The following is a 19,932-nucleotide window of genomic DNA, read 5'->3' as shown; positions in this document are numbered from 1 at the left end:
TAAGGGATTATCATTGCATTAGTAGTTGAAACAAACAACTGCAGTTTTAGTTTAGTTTAGTGATACAGCACGGAAATAGGCCCTTTGGCCCACCGAGTCTGCACTGACCTGCGATCCCCACACATGAACAATACCCTACACACACTAGGGACAGTTTACACGTCTGCCAAGCCAATTAACCTACAAACCTGTACGCCTTTGGAGTAAACATAGAAACATAGAAAATAGGTGCAGGAGTAGGCCATTCGGCCCTTCGAGCCTGCACCGCCATTCAATATGATCATGGCTGATCATCCAGCTCAGTAACCTGTACCTGCCTTCTCTCCATACTCCCTGATCCCTTTAGCCACAAGGGCCACATCTAACTCCCTCTTAAATATAGCCAATGAACTGGCCTCAACTACCTTCTGTGGCAGAGAATTCCACAGACTCACCACTCTCTGTGTGAAGAAATGTTTTCTCATCTCGGTCCTAAAAGACTTCCCCTTATCCTTAAGCTGTGACCCCTGGTTCAGGACTTCCCCAACATCGGGAACAATCTTCCCGCATCTAGCCTCTCCAACCCCTTAAGAATTTTATATGTTTCAATAAGATCCCCCCCCAGTCTTCTAAATTCCAGCGAGTATAAGCCTAGTCTATCCAGTCTTTCTTCATATGAAAGTCCTGCCATCCCAGGGATCAATCTTGTGAACCTTCTCTGTACTTCCTCTAAGGCTAGAATGTCTTTCCTCAGATTAGGAGACCAAAACTGTACACAATACTCCAGGTGCGGTCTCACCAAGGCCCTGTACAACTGCAGCAGAACCTCCCTGCTACTATACTCAAATCCTCTTGCTATGAATGCTAACGTACCATTCGCTTTCTTCACTGCCTGCTGCACCTGCATGCCTACTTTGAATGACTGTGGGAGTGTGGGAGGAAACTGAAGCTCTCCGAGAAAACCCATGGGGCCACGGGGAGAACGTACAAACTCTGTACAGACAGCACCTGTAGTCAGGATCAAACGGGGGTCTCTGGCGCTGTGCGGCTGCAACTCTACCGCTGCGCCACCGTGCCGCACGACACTCCTACACTCTACACTCTTACGCTCGACAGTGTTACACTCATCCCACAAAGAAGCACCAGAATAGAAACAGGTCAGGCATACACTTGGTATATTAATCAATGCACCCAAAACAGGGTCAAGCATTCTTGGCAGGTTTGATAACTGTAAAAGCTTGGGAACATAACACTGAAATGTATTTGGAAATACTGCTGTTGTATGACTAAGTGTTCTGATGCTTGAAGGTGGCAATACAATGGCGCTTGTGAAATTACCATCCATTACATGCAGGTCAAGCTGCCACTGAATAAAGAATAAGGTCATTTATCTGTGCCAAAATACATTCTATCCTGGGGCCATTATTGTACAAGTCACAGAATGTCTTTTGACTCGACAAGAGGTTCAGAAATTAGCATGGGGTTTCAGTCCCTGAAGGATTCAAGGCATTTTATTGTTAACAGCTTCTGCATTGTGGACGCTTGGAAGGCATTTCAAGATTTCTGTGCTCTGTTCCCTGCTTCTCTGCTTCCTCCTTGAACAATCAAAGGGAATCTTTCTGATGCGGCCTGGCAGCTGAATACAGTCAGGAGTAAAGTGGCCTGGGCCACCTTCTCAAGCTTGTAACTTGAGAAGGCAGTGGAGGCCAATTCTCTGAATGCATTCAAGAGAGAGCTAGATAGAGCTCTTAAGGATAGCGGAGTCAGGGGGTATGGGGAGAAGGCAGGAACGGGGTACTGATTGAGAATGATCAGCCATGATCACATTGAATGGCGGTGCTGGCTCGAAGGGCCGAATGGCCTCCTCCTGCACCTATTGTCTATTGTCTATTGTAACAGGATCCGCAGAACGTGAGGAGAACAGCTCTCTGAGTACATTCCTCAGCACTGCGTGTGTGTTTGTGTGTGTGTGTGTGTCTGTTTCTTTCAAGGCCAAACAATTGAAGTCACCTTGCGACAAATTGAATAAATATTCTCAAAGCATTTCTGTGCAGGTCTCTGTTGGTCCAGTGCCAATTTTGGGATTACGTTGTCATGAAAACTATAGGGTAACAGGAAAGCAACTTCATCTAAGATAGACACAAAATGCTGGAGTAACTCAGCGGGACAGGCAGCATAAGGATAAGGGGGAAGTCCTTTAGGACCGAGATGAGAAAACATTTCTTCACACAGAGAGTGGTGAGTCTGTGGAATTCTCTGCCACAGAAGGTAGTTGAGGCCAGTTCATTGGCTATATTTAAGAGGGAGTTAGATGTGGCCCTTGTGGCTAAAGGGATCAGGGGGTATGGAGAGAAGGCAGGTACAGGTTACTGAGCTGGATGATCAGCCATGATCATATTGAATGGCGGTTCAGGCTCGAAGGGCTGAATGGCCTACTCCTGCACCTAGTTTCTATGTTTCTATCTCTGGAGAGAAGGAATGGGTGACGTTTCAGGTCGAGACCCTTGTTCAGACCCAAAACATCACCAATTCCATCTCTCCAGAGATGCTGCCTGTCCCGCCAAGTTACTCCAACATTTTGTGTCTATCTTTGATTTAAACCAGCATCTGCAGTTCTTTCCTACACAAGTAAGTTCATCTATTTTTCTGGGCTTGCGAGAGGCTTGTGAAGAGTTCATCTCCTCTTCACACTACTTGTTGCACTGATACATTCCCAAGGTTTAGGTTTATAGACACAAAATGCTGGAATAACTCAGAGGTAGACGTCTGAAGAAGGGTCTCGACCCGAAACGTCACCCATTCCTTCTCTCCTGAGATGCTGCCTGACCTGCTGAGTTACTCCAGCATTTTGTGTCCATCTTCGGTGTAAACCAGCATCTGCCGTTCCTTCCTGCAGGTTTAGGTTTATTGTTGTTGCAAGTACTGAGGTACAGTAATAGGTTTTGTTTTGCATGCTGTGCAAACAGGTCAGGATATACCATGCATCGATACACTCGTTATTTATGCTTCCAGAGCAGAAATAAATGACTAAAAGTCGAGGCACAAGTTGCTGCAGATGCTGGAATCCAGAGCAAAGACAAACTGCTGAAGGAACTCAGTGGGTCAGGTCACCTGACTATTTCCCTCCGCAGATGCTGCCTGGTCTGATTTTTGGTGATTGATTGAACGATACAGCTTGGAAACAGGCCCTTTGGCCTGCTTGGCCAGTCCATGATGAGCATCGATCACCTGTTCAGTAGTCCTACGTTATCTCACTTTTGCATCCATTCCCTCCATGAGCGTCTGTAGGTTCATTGGCCCCAGTAAATTGTTCAGGGTCATTTACTGTGGCCCATTAACCTACAAACCTGCATGACTTTGGGATGTGGGGGTAAACCGGAGCAACCCTACCTGGTCACAGGGCGAATGTGCAAACTCCACGCCGACAGTACCAGTTGCTAGGGTCGAACCTGGGTCTCTGGCGCTGTGAGGCGGCAGCTTGACCAACTGTGCTGCCTCTCAAGTTCCCCCCAGCAGTTTGTTTTCTGCACGATGAACAGAGGCGTACTGAGTGGAATGGGCAGTAAGTCAGCGGAGAGATGGAGGGGAGCTGTGATCAAGGGAGGACTTAGACGTTCCACTTCTCTTCCACATCTGCCATGTGGTGATCAGCAGACCAGTGTGTCATCCTCAGCATTACCAGAGCCTGTGTTCCCAGAAGCACGTCTTAGACACAGTGTCACGGACCGTGTGGTGTCTGTACACACGGCACCACAGGCACCGCACTATCTTGCAAGAAGAAGGCGGCACTCCCCATTCCCATCAGTACAGCCTTCTCCGTGGAAGATGGACACAAAATGCCGGAGTAACTCAGCAGGGCAGGCAGCATCTCTGGAGAGAAGGAATGGGTGACGTTTCAGGTCGAGACCCTTCTTCAGACTTGGAAGGTGCAAGTAAGCACCAGAGTGGGAAATGGGTCGCCTTAGCCAGAGCGCATTGCACTACCCCGTCAATGGGAAAGGCAACCCGTTGTTGGATGTGACATTGGAATTCACCATCTCTGTCCAGCTATTCCCTCTGTGGGAACATGCTGTAAATGAAAGTCACCCATTAACAGGGATTCATTTCCCAAGGGGGCTTGGTTGTGGGTCAGGCCTCACAAATAATTACTACGACATCTTCAAACAACCCTAGAATATAAATCTACAGCCTAGGAACAGGCCCTTCGGCCCGCAATATCTGTGTTGCACATGATTCCAAGTTGGACCAAAAATGTTGGAGTAACTCAGCGGGTCAGACAGTATCTCTGGAGAAAAGGAATAGGGTGATGTTTTGGATCGAGACCCTTCTTCAGACTGAGAGTCCATCCGGTTTAAACCAGCAGTTTTCTTCAGTTCCTTCCTACATATGATGCCAAGGCAATCTCCTTCGCCTGCACGTGATCCATATCCCTCCATTCCCTGCACATCCATGTGGCTCTTGATCACCACTGCCATATCTGCCTCTGCCAGCACCCCTATTAAGGCGTTCCAGGCACCCACCACCCTCTGTGTGGGAGAAAGAAACCTGCCGCGTACATCTCCTTTAAACTTCCCCCCTCTGACCTTAAAGCTCTGCCAAATACATCTTCAGTGAGGCAGCCAAGCGCACAAAGCCTTTGCCTTTGCTTTGGATGCATGAGTGACTTCACTTGGCTGGAAGGTTGAGCCAAAATAAAGAAAGGTTTCTGAAAACTGAAAGAGGACTTTCTGCTGGGTCACCTGGGAGCTTGATGGAGCTGGTTTCTTGATCAGTCAGTCGAGCTGGTTATGGATTCATAGAGTCAGGCAGCACAGAAACAGGCCCTTCAGCGTAACTGGCCAGTGCTGACCAAGATGCCCCATATAGACTAGTTCCACCTGCTGGTGTTTGGCCCATATCCTTCTTAAAACTTTTCTGTCCATGCACCTGTTCAAATGAGTTTTAAAATGTTGTTACAATATCTTTCTCACTGTCTGAAGAAGGGTCTTGACCCGAAACGTCACCCATTCCTTCTCTCCAGAGATGCTGCCTGACCCAATGAGTTACTCCAGCATTTTGTGATACCTTCGATTTGTACCAGCATCTGCAGTTATTTTCCTACATTTCTCACTATCTCCTCTACTCCACTGGCAGCTGGTTTCATGTACCTACCACCCACTGTGTGGAAAAATTTACCCCTCAGGTTCCTATTAAATCTTTCTCCTCTCACCTTAACCCTATGTCCGCCGGTTCTTGCTTCTCTGACTCTGGGTAAAAGACTCTGTGCCTTCACCCTATCGATTCTCCTCATGATCTTGCACACCTCTGTAAGGTTACTTCGCATCCTCCTGTGGTCGTGTTTCCAATCAGCTTGGCTGTCATTAACAAAGTGCCTGTCCATGATTCCCAGTGCCACTGGGTTTCAGCAAAGATGAGCCAAATAAATTCACTTAAAAGCTTTTCTCTGTGACGATTACTGATATTGAAGACATGGAGATCACTTTACCCGTGAGGAGGTGTAAAACCAGATTCTAATGCAACACCCAGTTTGGCATAACGGTGGCATGGTGGCGCAACGGTCGAGTTACACTGCCTCACAGCGCCAGAGACCCGGGTTCAATCCTAGCTACTGGTGCTTGTCTGTATGGAGTTTGTGCGTTCTCCCCGTGACCTGCGTGGGTTTTTCTTCTCCAGGATTTTCAGTTTCCTCCCACACTCCAAAGACATACAGGCCTGTAGGTTAATTGGCTTGGTGTAACTGTAAAGTGTCCCTGGTGTGTGTAGGATAGTGTTAGTGTGCAGGGATCGCTGGTCGGCGCAGACTCGGTGGGCCGAAGGGCCTGTTTCCGCGTTGTATCTCTAAACTAAAGCCAAACAGAACGAAACTAAATTGAAATTCGAAGACAAATAAAATGATTTGAATCCACACACCTCTTTACTTACCAACCACTGCTGACGAGTGTTGTCCTCGTCACCCATTTTGATGTTGCATTGGTCCTAGGAGTATTAACATCTCATGCCATTCAGAAGTCCCAGCATGTAAGGAAAGCCACCAGATGATCAGTTGATCAGTGATGCTACTCTGTCTGAAGAAGGGTCTCGACCCGAAACGTCACCCATTCCTTCTCTCCTGAGATGCTGCCTGACCCGCTGAGTTACTCCAGCATTTTGTGAATAAATAGTGATGCTACATTGATCTGTTAAAAGCGATTTCATTGCTATCTTCATTTTCTGCCTTACATTACAGGTGCTGCCTTCAGTTACATTATCTGCCCCTGGTCAGTGCTGTTGTCAGCATGTGGTGATTTATCTTTCCGAAGCAATGCCTCAGGGGGAGACATCTACGCATTTACTGCCCCAGAAATACTCCAGGGCAGAAGGTTGAGCTCACAGCTTGCAATGGAAAAGGTAAGTGGGAAATGGCTACGTATCTCTGATTTTCTCGATGAGGTTGGTACACGTGCTCTCAGGGATTGTTGTCACAGGCCTGAGAGATCTAGAGCTAGTCTTTGCCTAGTCCATGGTAACTCAAAGCCACTGTGGAGCTGCACAGTCTTTCACTTCAGACTCCAGCAAAACAGCGCGGACGGAAACAGGCCCAGTCCACGCCAACCAGCGATCACCCCGTACACTAGCACTAGAAACGTAGAAACATGGAAAAATAGGTGCGGGAGTAGGCCATTCGGCCCTTAGAGTCAGCACCACCATTCAATATGATCATGGCTGATCATCCAAAATCAGAACCCCGTTCCTGCTTTTTCCCCATATCCCTTGACTCCTTTAGCACTAAGAGCTAAATCTAACTCTCTTGAAAATATCCAGTGAATTCAAGCACTATCCTTGCACAGTCGGGACAATTTCCAATTTTCACCAAAGCCAATGAACCTGCAAACCTGAAGGTATTTATTCACAAAATGCTGGAGTAACTCAGCAGGTCAGGCAGCATCTCAGGAGAGAAGGAATGGGTGACGTTTCGGGTCGAGACCCTTCTTCAGACCCGAAACGTCACCCATTCCTTCTCTCCCGAGATGCTGCCTGACCTGCTGAGTTACTCCGGCATTTTGTGAATAAATACCTTCGATTTGTACCAGCATCTGCAGTCATTTTCTTATATTATAATGAAAACACTTTATTGTTAGCTATTTGTTAGGTGAGAACGAGCTGCAGACAATGAGACTCAGCTAGACGACTTTGAAACTGGTACGACTTGGGTTGGGGAAGGATGGAGAGAGAGGGAATTCTTGAAGTTAGAGAAATCAATATCAATATTCATACCACTGGGTTGTAAGTTGCCCAAACGACGTATGAGAGGCTGTACAATACAGCGTTATTTACATCCGTATTTACATCCGTTATTTACAACCTGCAAACCTGTACGTCTTTGGAGTGCGGATGTTGTTGGTGATCAGAAATTTTGCTGCAATTTTGTGGATTTCTTTCCAAAGGACTTGTATATTTTCTTTTTGTAGTTTCTGCTTTCTTTTCTGTTGAATAACTTTCCCACAGTTGCCTCCCATGGAGGGAACCTTGAGTCAGGATCTCAATAGTCAATAGTCGTTTATTTGTCACATAGACATAAATGTGTAGTGAAATGAAACATTACCCGCAGTTGAAACACTAAGACCAATAAGAATAATCAATAAAAATGCAATAACACATACAATCATAAACCAACACCAAACAAAAAGAAACATCCATCACAGTGAGTCTCCTCCAGTCCCTTCTCACTGTGATGGAAGGCCAAAATGTATTTTCTCTTCCCTGCCGTCTTCTCCGAAGGTCAGGCTGTTGAACTTGCCACGTCGGGGCGGTCGGGGCTCCCGACATTGGAGCGCCGCGCCGGACGGTGAAAGGTCCGCGGCGGGCCGACCCAAGCCCCGCGATTCGGGGCGGGCGAACACGCTGCCTCTGCCGCTGCCGGAGCTCCCGATGTCGGCCCCCACCCAGGGGCCTGCGGGCTTCCGACGTCCACGCGGCCCGCGCCGGAGCCTCCGGAGACGAGTCGCAGCCGCTCCCGCAGCATCCGAAGGCAGCCAGCGCCGCAGGTGGTGAGTCCGGGCCGCGGGCTCTGCAAACCAGAGCCCCAGGTGGTCCCAGGTGCATGGCCGCTGGTAGGCCGCAACGGGAACGGAGACACGACACAGAAACAAGTTTGTGTCTCCGTTCGGGAGAAATAATTTTTTACAGTTCCCGTTCCCTCCCACCCCCTCCCCCCCACATAACATACAAACACTACACCATATTAAAACTACAATTCATACAAAAACAACAAAAAACACAGATCATGTGACACCAGATCATGATTCCCCAGTTAAACATGTCTCCAAGGATCTGTAGATTATTAAAGATTAGAATTCCCCCCCCCCCCCCGGGTTACTTTCTACACTTCTTTTAGAAAATAAGAAAATGAATAATCTAGTGCTGAAAGTGACTAAAATGTACATACAATGTAATCACATTGATAGGAGGCTTGTTAATTGTTGCCTACGTTATGGACTCACCTTGGTTATTTTGACTTGTGATGGTTTAAATCAGTTCTCGTGCTTTAGCAACCTTGTTTTATTTCTGTGTCATTGATTGCAAGGTAAATAAATATTGGGAAGAGTATAAAATCACTGCCAGCTGGCATTTGTTTGCACTCACAGTCAAGGTTCAAATTACTCCTTTCAGAGTCAATAAGGGACAATTATCTTAAAAGCTCAAAGCAAAGAGGTAGTTCATCCCATTTGTCATGTCCATTGATGTCACTTTCCTGCTATTTCGAGGAGACTGATGTGCCAACGATCAACACCAAGAGCTGGAGTAACTCAGCAGGTCAGGCAGCATCTCTGGTGAAAAAGGAGAGGTGACGATTCGGGTCGGGTTGGATCTGAAATTTCAGACCCGAAACGTCACCCATTCTTTTTCTCCAGAGATGCTGCCCGACCCAAATGAAGGAGGGTCTCGACCTGAAACGTCACCGATCCTTTTTTCTCCAGAGATGCTGCCTGATCTGCATGAGAATACACATGGATAACTCTCGAGGAACTGAAGGAAATCCACATTAGGCAGGAAATGGTTTTGGGTAGACTGATGGGACTGAAGGCTGATAAATCCCCAGGACCTGATGGTCTGCATCCCAGGGTACTTAAGGAGGTGGCTCTAGAAATAGTGGATGCATTGGAGATCATTTTTCAATGTTCTATAGATTCAGGATCAGTTCCTGTGGATTGGAAGATAGCAAATGTTATCCCACTTTTTAAGAAAGGAGGGAGAGAGAAAACGGGTAATTATAGACCAGTTAGTCTGACATCAGTGGTGGGGAAGATGCTGGAGTCAATTATAAAAGACGAAATTGCTGAGCATTTGGATAGCAGTAACAGGATCATTCTGAGTCAGCATGGATTTATGAAGGGGAAATCATGCTTGACAAATCTACTGGAATTTTTTGAGGATGTAACTAGGAAAATTGACAGGGGAGAGTCAGTGGATGTGGTGTACCTCAACTTTCAGAAAGCCTTCGACAAGGTCCCACATAGGAGATTAGTGGGAAAAATTAGAGCACATGGTATTGGGGGTAGGGTACTGACATGGATAGAAAATTGGTTGACAGACAGAAAGCAAAGAGTGGGGATAAATGGGTCCCTTTCGGAATGGCAGGCAGTGACCAGTGGGGTACCGCAAGGTTCGGTGCTGGGACCCCAGCTATTTACGATATACATTAATGACTTAGATGAAGGGATTAAAAGTACCATTAGCAAATTTGCAGATGATACTAAGCTGGGGGGTAGTGTGAATTGTGAGGAAGATGCAATAAGGCTGCAGGGCGACTTGGACAGGTTGTGTGAGTGGGCGGATACATGGCAGATGCAGTTTAATGTAGATAAGTGTGAGGTTATTCATTTTGGAAGTAAGAATAGAAAGGCAGATTATTATCTGAATGGTGTCAAGTTAGGAAGAGGGGATGTTCAACGAGATCTGGGTGTCCTAGTGCATCAGTCACTGAAAGGAAGCATGCAGGTACAGCAGGCAGTGAAGAAAGCCAATGGAATGTTGGCCTTCATAACAAGAGGAGTTGAGTATAGGAGCAAAGAGGTCCTTCTACAGTTGTACCGGGCCCTGGTGAGACCGCACCTGGAGTACTGTGTGCAGTTTTGGTCTCCAAATTTGAGGAAGGATATTCTTGCTATTGAGGGCCTGCAGCGTAGGTTCACTAGGTTGATTCCCGGAATGGCGGGACTGTCGTATGTTGAAAGGCTGGAGCAATTAGGCTTGTATACACTGGAATTTAGAAGGATGATGGGGGATCTTATTGAAACATATAAGATAATTAGGGGATTGGACACATTAGAGGCAGGAAACATGTTCCCAATGTTGGGGGAGTCCAGAACAAGGGGCCACAGTTTAAGAATAAGGGGTAGGCCATTTAGAACGGAGATGAGGAAGAACTTTTTCAGTCAGAGAGTGGCGAAGGTGTGGAATTCTCTGCCTCAGAAGGCAGTGGAGGCCAGTTCATTGGATGCTTTCAAGAAAGAGCTGGATAGAGCTCTTAAGGATAGCGGAGTGAGGGGGTATGGGGAGAAGGCAGGAACGGGGTACTGATTGAGAGTGATCAGCCATGATCGCATTGAATGGCGGTGCTGGCTCGAAGGGCTGAATGGCCTACTCCTGCACCTATTGTCTATTGTCTATTGTCTATCAAACCTGGGTCTCTGCTACTGTGGTGGCAGCTCTACCAACTGCACCACCATGCCTCCCTATTGTCTGTTACACATGCCTGTGGAATAGTCCATGGCTGGAAGCTGCGTTGCCGACCAATTTCAACTTTTCTCTAGGCAGTAAGCAAAAATAATGTACACAAAATCCCTACCAGATATATAATCCATCTTGAGAGAGTAAAGAGCCTGTCCCACTTAGGCGATTTTTTAAGCGACTGCTGGCGACTGTCACAGTCGTAGCAGGTCGCCGAAAGAACGGTGCCTGGACCCCCCCCCACCCACGACAATGTCTACGACAAGCTACAACAACCTGCCACCTAGTCGACGTCAAGCTACGTCAAGCTACCGACAAGTGGCGACCCAATCGTCGCGACTTAGGATGTCCACCTACGACCGCACCTACGGCAACCTACGGCCACACAGGCGACAACCTACGACACCTGATGTCAACCTACGTCCACCCGCGACAAGTTACGACAAGCTACGCCCCTGTTGGCGGCAACTGAAGACAACTGAAGACAATTCACGTCATTTTGGCCTCCGGCTTTGACGCCGGCACCTGTCGCCGATTGACGTAGGTAGTCGCCAATGGAATTCACCAAAGTCAGCACCGGCGACACCCTACGTCACCTGGCGACAACCCACGACAGCGCCCCCGTCAGGAGACGTCAAGCTACGCTCATTAGCGTCAATCCCACTTGCGCCGAAAAATGTTCAACATTCTGAAAATCCAGCGGCGACCAGAAAGACGCTACGACTCTCTGGAGACGACTCACGACCCTGCAGGCGACACCCCAGCGACCGTGTGGCCATAGCCTAGTCGCCTGTAGTCGCATAAAAAATTGCCTAAGTGGGACAGGGGTTTTATTCTATTGCCATCTCTTCCTGTGGATCAGTCTGAAGAAGGGTCTCGATCCGAAACGTCACCTATTCCTTCTCTCCCGAGATGCTGCGTGACCCGCTGCGTTACTCCAGCATTTTGTGGAATAATCTTCCTGTGGGTCGTTGAGAAAGCAGTTTGGTTTCAAATAAGCCAGAGATAGACAAGTTCTGGATGAGAACGGTTGTCAAGGGTTCTGGGGAGAAAGCAGGAAAATGGGATTAGGAGGCAGAGATCAGCCACGATTGAATGGTGGAGTGGACTCGATGAGCCGAATGGCCGAATTCTACTCCTATAACTTGTGAACTTGTGAACTACCTCCGTTTGTTTAAGTGCATAAAGGTTATTTTACTGAGTGAAGGAAATTCTGCCAAGAGAATGCTAAATATTAAATTACTGTATCAGGCAACTGAATCATCCTACCACATCCAGAGAGCAGTGCTGAACTACTATCTACCTCACTAGTGACCCTCGGAATCTCCTTGATCCGAATTTGCTGGCTGTACCTGCACTAAACGTTACTCCCTTATCATGTATCTGTACACTGTCAATGGCTCGATTGTAATCATGTATTGTCTTTCGGGTGACTGGTTAACACGCAACAAAAGCTTTTCACTGTACCTCGCTCGGTACACGTGACAATAAACTGAACTACGTCCAAGCTCGACAGCAGGATTAAACACCAAGTGGGCATGGGAGACCCGTAGCAATTGGTTTGGGAGACCAGGGCTTCATTTTATCCTCAGTAGTTAAAAAGCCAATTCTGTTGCAGTGAAAAGTGGAGTAAATCTTATCATAAATACATTTGGTCTTGAAGGATTAAAAGATTGAAATAAAGCAGGAATTACCGTAAATATTCAGTATGCTAATCCCTCCCAAGACTGTGTGTGTGTTCAGAGACCGAGCCAATTTGGAGGGTTTAATCATTGCCGGTGTCCCAGGTTTAATGACTGAAAGTGAAAGTCACAGCTGTTACTGAATTTTAGCCAATATTTTGGTGAAGTATTTGATTCCAGTGTAAAAGCAGGAGCTTTCAGTTTGATTTGATTTGGGACTACATTGTTTAATCCTGAATTTCTGTCTTTTGTGAGCATGTGCGGAACTATGTGCCGTTATTTCAAGCGTGAAACATTAATAATCATAACAGCAGCAATCTGCATATTTGCAGATATTTTCTTTGCCGAGAAAAGTGCCCGAAAGACGTCTTAATCCGCCCCCCTTCTTAATGTCTTCCTGATTCAGTGGGAGGCATTTTAGTTTAGTTTAGTTTGGAGATACAGAGCGGAAACAGGCCATTCGGCCTTTTGTGTAATATGTAACTTAAATAGCATGGAAACAGGCCTTTCGACCCCCTAAGTTCACACCGATCATCGATCACCCGTTGACTCACTAGTTCTATGTTATCCCACTTTCTCAACCACCCCACACGCATTAGAGGTAATTTTTACAGAGACCAATTAACCTAAAACCCACAAGAAACCCACATGGCCCTGGAGAACAGGCAAACTCCACACCATTCGGCTGCGTTTGTGAAGGAATAAATCATCACTGGACCAAGTGCTTGTGCGTGTCCTAGGTGGATATATTTTAATGGTAGCTTATTGACAGCTCTTCACTTCGGGACAGTGTAGGAAGGAACTGCAGATGCTGGTTTAAACCGAAGATAGACACAAAAGGCTGGAGTAACTCAGTAGGGCAGGCAGCGTCTCTGGAGAGAAAGATGCCGAACCAGGGTCTCGACCCGAAACGTCGCCCATTCCTTCTCTCCAGAGATGCTGCCTGACCTGCTGAGTTACTCCAGCTTTTTCACTTCCGGACAAATTGCTCTTGCACGGTGAAGAATTGTTGCCAACGGCATCAAGTAAACACAAGGCCTTCTGCTATTAATGGAGGAGGTTCATTCAGACTAATGAGCTGGCACAGTGGACCAAAGCCGCTGAATTGAAAGCACCTTGCTCATTGAATAGCTCTCATTATAGCAGAACACTTGGCAGTCTCTCAGGCACCTCTTTGTAATGAGTGCTGCCTGCATCTGCCTGGGTGCAGTCTCTTCCATTGTATCTGTTTGCATTGAGTCTGAATGAATAATATACAGTTTCAGGAGGTGCACTGCCAGAAACATGGGCAAATTGGTAGTTTTAATCAGCAAATTGATCTGGAGAAGACAAACTCCGAAGCCTGATAATATTCTTTTGCAAGGTAAATTTGGATTCAACCATATTTATATATGCTAATTGAATGTGAATTAATGAATGCAGATTGACCAGGCACGTTCCCTCTTGTTTTGAAAGCATGGCTCGTTATCTTGTACAGTTCAGGGCTAATCCCACATTGATATGCACAGCGTTCTACATATTGATTATATGAGCACATAGCCAGAACTGCCAGGATGTAAATTAACTGATCATTAAAGACTGATTAAGTCCGGCTATAGGATGTCTCTTTTATATATTGTGTTGTTTCGAGTTCTGCTCCCCTGGACGCTATGCCGCCTCGTTTGGCTAAGGGCCTTTGATGCCACCAACACTTTGCATACCTCACCCAACCCTCTGTTCAATGTTATGGCTGAGCCTTGATCTTTGAACGTGGCTACAATACAATACAATACAATACAATATATCTTTATTATCATTGTACATGGGTACAACGAGATTGGGAATGCGCCTCCCATACGATGCAATAATTTAATTAGCTAGTCAGTATTAATTTAAACAACAACAACCCAACGAAACAAATTGTAACAGTTTTAAGACAGAATAAAGTGCAAGTAGATCTGTGCCGGATCACTGTGCGATGTGACCATCCGGCTCAGCAGGACCGGTTCATAGCAGCTATGGCCCTGGGGATGAAGCTGTTCCTGAGTCTGGAGGTGCGGGCGTAGACGGCCTTGTATCGTCTGCCCGATGGAAGGAGTTCGAACAGACTGTTGCAGGGGTGTGAAGAGTCTTTGTGGATGCTGGTGGCTTTTCTGAGGCATCGTGTGTTGTAGATGCCCTCCAAGGCTGATAGCTGTGTTCCGATAGTCCTCTGAGCTCTATGGACTACCCGCTGAAGAGCTTTCCTTTCTGCCTCCGTGCGGCTGAGGTACCACACAGGGATGCCATGCGTTAGGATGCTCTCTATGTTGCAGCGGTAGAATGTCGTCAGCAGCTGTTGGGGTAGACCAGGCTATCATGCAGGTTGCATTACCGAGTGCAATCCCGCCCTCATGAACCGTCCCCGCCGTGCCCAGACCTTCCATCAGGAGCCCCTGGATAAGACTCATTGGGAATTTGGAGAGTTTCCATGCTTACAGTCTGGGAATGCAAAAACCACCAGTGATAGCGAAACCACACTCGACCCCTTCCGCAGATAGCTTGTGAGGAGGATCAACTTTGGAGCCAACTTTATCAACCCGGCGTGAGGGGACCGCCGGGAACAAAGAGGGACACAGAAACATAGAAACATAGACAATAGGTGCAGGAGGAGGCCATTTGGCCCTTCCAGCCAGCACCGCCATTCATATAACCATATAACAATTACAGCACGGAAACAGGCCCATTCGGCCCTACCAGTCCACGCCGACCACTTTCTCTGACCTAGTCTCATCTACCTGCTCTCAGACCATAACCCTCCAATCCCCTCCCATCCATATACCTATCCAATTTACTCTTAAATAATAAAATCGAGCCTGCCTCCACCACTTCCGCCGGAAGCCCATTCCACACAGCCACCACCCTCTGAGTAAAGAAGTTACCCCTCATGTTACCCCTAAACTTTTGTCCCTTAATTCTGAAGTTATGTCCCCTTGTTGGAATCTTCCCCACTCTCAAAGGGAAAAGCCTACCCACGTCAACTCTGTCCGTCCCTCTTAAAATTTAAAAAACCTCTATCAAGTCCCCCCTCAACCTTCTACGCTTCAAAGAATAAAGACCCAACCTGTTCAACCTCTCTCTGTAGCTTAAGTGCTGAAACCCAGGCAACATTCTAGTAAATCTCCTCTGTACCCTCTCCATTTTGTCGACATCCTTCCTATAATTTGGCGACCAGAACTGCACACCATACTCCAGATTCGGCCTCACCAATGCCCTGTACAATTTTAACATTACATCCCAACTTCTATATTCAATGCTCTGATTTATAAAGGCAAGCATACCAAACGGCCTTCTTCACCACCCTATCCACATGAGATTCCACCTACAGGGAACAATGCACAGTTATTCCCAGATCCCTCTGTTCCACTGCATTCCTCAATTCCCTACCATTTAACCCTGTACGTCCCATTTTGATTTGTCCTACCAAAATGCAGCACCTCACACTTATCAGCATTAAACTCCATCTGCCATCTTTCAGCCCACCCTTCCAAAAGGCCCAAGTCTCTCTGTAGACTTTGAAAATCTACTTCATTATTAACTACACCACCTATCTTAGTATCATCTGCATACTTACTAATCCAATTTGCCACACCATCATCCAGATCATTAATGTAAATGACAAACAACAGTGGACCCAACACAGATCCTTGGGGTACTGCACTAGACACTGGCCTCCGACCTGACATACAGTTGTCAACCATTACCCTCTGGTATCTCCCATTCAGCCATTGTTGAATCCATCTTGCAACCTCACTATTAATACCCAACGATTTAACCTTCTTAATCAACCTTCCATGTGGAACCTTGTCAAATCCCTTACTAAAGTCCATATAGACAACATCCACAGCCTTGCCCTTATCAATTTCCCTGGTAACCTCTTCAAAAAATTCAAGAAGATTAGTCAAACATGACCTTCCAGGCACAAATCCATGTTGACTGTTTCTAATCAGGCCTTGTTTATCCATGTAATTCATTGTGATCATGGCTGATCGTCCACAATCAGTAACCTGTGCCTGCCTTCTCCCCATATCCCTTGATTCCACTAGGCCTTAGAGCTCTATCTAACTCTCTTTTAAATTCATCCAGTGAATCGGCCTCCACTGCCGTCTGTGGCAGAGAATTCCACAAATTCACAACTCTCTGGGTGAATTTTTTTTTTTCTCACCTCATTTTTAATTGGCCTCCCCTTTATTCTTAGACTGTGGCCCCTGGTTCTGGACTCCCCCAACATTTGGAACATTTTTCCTGCATCTAGATTGTCATAATTTTATAAATTTCATCATTTTACACTCCCGGTGTGATGGGGGGTGGGGGAGGGGGGGGGTGTAGAGGGACTATTGGGACCACATTGAACACTTTGTAACTTTGCTGGCGCCCTTTACGTGGCAACTCTTTGCCTACTTTGTGTATGGTGTGCAAAACCTGTCACATGTGACAATAAAGTGGCATTCATTCTTGGGGGGTCAATTATAACTTGACTCAATACAATTGTCTCAATACAATTTCAAATTTTGGGCAGATCCACATTTAATCCACTCACAATCTTTGTTCCCAAAACAACTCCTACTTCTCCACTCTAACCTAATGGTTGAAATTCCACATCCCTGAAGCTAATCTGGTCAACTTTCCTCTCCCTTCTCTAGATCTCCACACCCTTCCTAAACGATAGTGAGCATCAACTTACCTCCACTCTAACCATAAGGCTGAAATTCCACATCCTCGCACATATTCTCGTGAACATTCCACTTCTTTCTCCAGATCTCTGCACACTCCCTCAAGTATACCGAGCTCCAACATCTCCATTCCAACATATGGCTGAAATTCCACAACCTTGCACATATCCTATTGATCTTTTCTCTCCTCTCTTTAGGTCTCCCAATCCTTCTAAAATATAGCGAGCAGAACTAATCCTTTATACGCCATTGCCTGATGCAGTGGAGCAACAGGTGAAATCATTTACATCGGCGAAACCAAACGCAGGCTCGGCGATCGTTTCGCTCGACACCTTCGCTCAGTCCACCTCAACCAACCTGATCTCCCGGTGACTGAGCACTTCAACTCCCCCTCCCACTCCCAGTCTGATCTTTCTGTCATGGGACTCCTCCAGTGCCATAGTGAGGCCCACCGGAAATTGGAGGAACAGCACTTCATATTTCGCTTGGGCAGCTTGCAGCCCAACGGTATGAACATTGACTTCTCCAACTTTAGATAGTTCCTCTGTCCCTCTCTTCCCCTCCCCAGTTCTCCCTCTATCTTCCTGTCTCCACCTATTATCCTTCCTTTGTCCCACCCCCCTGACATCAGTCTGAAGAAGGGTCTCGACCCGAAACGTCACCCATTCCTTCTCTCCAGAGATGTTGCCTGTCCCGCTGAGTTACTCCAGCCTTTTGTGTCTATCAATGTATTGTCCTTGTCTACTCTCTGCCTCTTATGCATGAAGCTGATGCTTGCATGCCCCAGGTCCAAGGCGTAGGGAGCGGCGGTCCTTGAATGTAGAGCTGCCTCCACAGAGTGAACAGCCCCTGAATAGAAAAGCACCGAAGCTGATCATCTCTAATGGATCCCAGCGCCAGAGTGACAAACGCTCGAGCTCTTAAGCTAATGTCAGAGCTGGTATTCCGTTACCTAGGCAACCGCAGAGTACAGCATACAAAAAGTCGGAGGATCTAAGAGAAGCCCCAAGCACGACTATCGCTAAATTAGGCCATTGTATGAACACAAGCGCGAACAGTGGTGAGTTTTCATTTTGTACAAGGAAGCAAAGCAGATTAGGTTTTCAAATGTCAATTGGTTCTGAATTTTTGTGAAGCAGTTTTCCCAGTCTACGGATTGAAGGCTTGCATGGCCTCTTAGGCTATTTCATGCAAATTCACTCCCCTCAAGCAAATCATCAAATGTATGCGCAGAGTCTAAAAACCCACCCTCTAACCGAAGTAATCCCCCTTGTTAAAAAAACCTCTTCCAAAAATGCACCCCAAATCAAATCAATTCCACTGGAGAGGAGAGAGGTTTGTGGCTCTAATCAGCACAGACATTTGCGATAGGGAGAAATGTGTATCTACCGGAATCATTCAATAGCGTATGAAGGAATTGCAGATGGATACAAAATGCTGCAGCAACTCAGTGGGACAGGCGGCATCTCTGGAGAGAAGGAATGAGAGACGTTTCGGGTCGAGACCCTTCTTGACCCGAAACGCCACCCGTTCATTCTCTCCAGATATGCTGCCTGTCCCACTGAGTTGCTCCAGCATTTTGTGTCTATCTTCAATCTAAACCGGCATCTGCAGTTCCTTCCTGCACAAGGACCTGCAGATGCTGGTATACATCGAAGATAGACACAAAATGGTGGAGTAACCCTATCTACTTTCAGGGAGCGATGGACTTGTATGCTATCTGTAATCGAGGATCCTAAGGGACCTGTCATTTACTGTATACTTTCTTTGTACATTTCACCTGCTAAAATTCAAGAACTCACGCTTTCGAGATACACCGCGGCAACAAGCCCTTCGGCCCACCGAGTCAGCACCGACCAGCGATCACCCTGTACACTAGCACTATCCTACGCTCCAGGGACAGTTTACAATTTGCAGAAACCAATTAACCTGTATGTCTTTGGAGTGTGAGAAGAAACTGGAGCACCCGGAAAAAAAACCCACGCAGTCACAGGGAGAACACGTAGTCTCTATACAGACAGCTCCAGAGGACAGGATCGAACCCGGGTCTCCGGCGCTGCAAGCACTGTAAGGCAGCAACTCTACCGCTGCACCACCGTGCCGCCCCACCTTCTCTTCTCTTCCTCCATCTCCAGTCTCTGCTTGTGGCCGTGCTTGGTTTCACCTGGTTTCTCCGTTGTTTTCAGATGCACGTGTACTCACTGGGGATGACCTTGTACTGGGCAGCAGATTACCAGCTTCCTGAAGCAAAGGTGAGAAGTGACAAATATCTGAGCCTTGAATGAATTCTATTGGCGATGGTAAACTCTTCATTGATATAAACTGTTCCCCTATTGAGAAAAATAAAGAGCATAGATAAAATCTGACAGTGAAACTGATAATTTCCCTCTCTTTCTATTATTCTAACAAGGAACCCAAAGAATAGAAGCTGGGGAAGGCCATTAGGCCCGTGTTTCCTCTCATTGATATCCTGAATGGTTAATCAATATACAATAGACAATAGGTGCAGGAAGAGGCCATTCGGCCCTTCGAGCCAGCACCGCCATTCAATGTGATCATGGCTGATCATTCTTAATCAGTACCCCGTTCCTGCCTTCTCCCCATACCCCCTGACTCCGCTATCCTTAAGAACTCTATCTAGCTCTCTCTTGAATGCATTCAGAGAATTGGCCTCCACTGCCTTCTGAGGCAGAGAATTCCACAGATTCACAACTGTCTGACTGAAAAAGTTTTTCCTCATCTCAGTTCTAAATGGCCTACCCCTTATTCTTAAACTGTGGCCCCTTGTTCTGGACTCCCTCAACATTGGGAACATGTTTCCTGCCTCTCACGTGTCCAACCCCTTAATAATCTTATACGTTTTGATAAGA

At 46.7% G+C, this 19,932-nt stretch overlaps 1 protein-coding gene across 1 annotated transcript in view; it reads left to right on the top strand.

The window, feature by feature from the left end:
* Window positions 1-19,932, top strand: part of ptpn20 (protein tyrosine phosphatase non-receptor type 20) — a 273,022-nt gene that overhangs the window by 35,627 nt on the left and 217,463 nt on the right. The window contains exons 3-4 of the mRNA XM_078428348.1: window positions 6,206-6,366; window positions 19,249-19,314. Coding sequence (XP_078284474.1) covers window positions 6,206-6,366; window positions 19,249-19,314 — 227 coding nt within the window. The remainder of the gene's footprint in view (window positions 1-6,205; window positions 6,367-19,248; window positions 19,315-19,932) is intronic.

Source organism: Rhinoraja longicauda, chromosome 35 (genome assembly GCF_053455715.1).
Source record: "Rhinoraja longicauda isolate Sanriku21f chromosome 35, sRhiLon1.1, whole genome shotgun sequence".
NCBI lineage: Eukaryota > Metazoa > Chordata > Chondrichthyes > Rajiformes > Arhynchobatidae > Rhinoraja > Rhinoraja longicauda.
The sequence above is the reverse complement of the archived record's forward strand: the minus strand, read 5'-3'. Positions and strand labels throughout refer to the sequence as shown.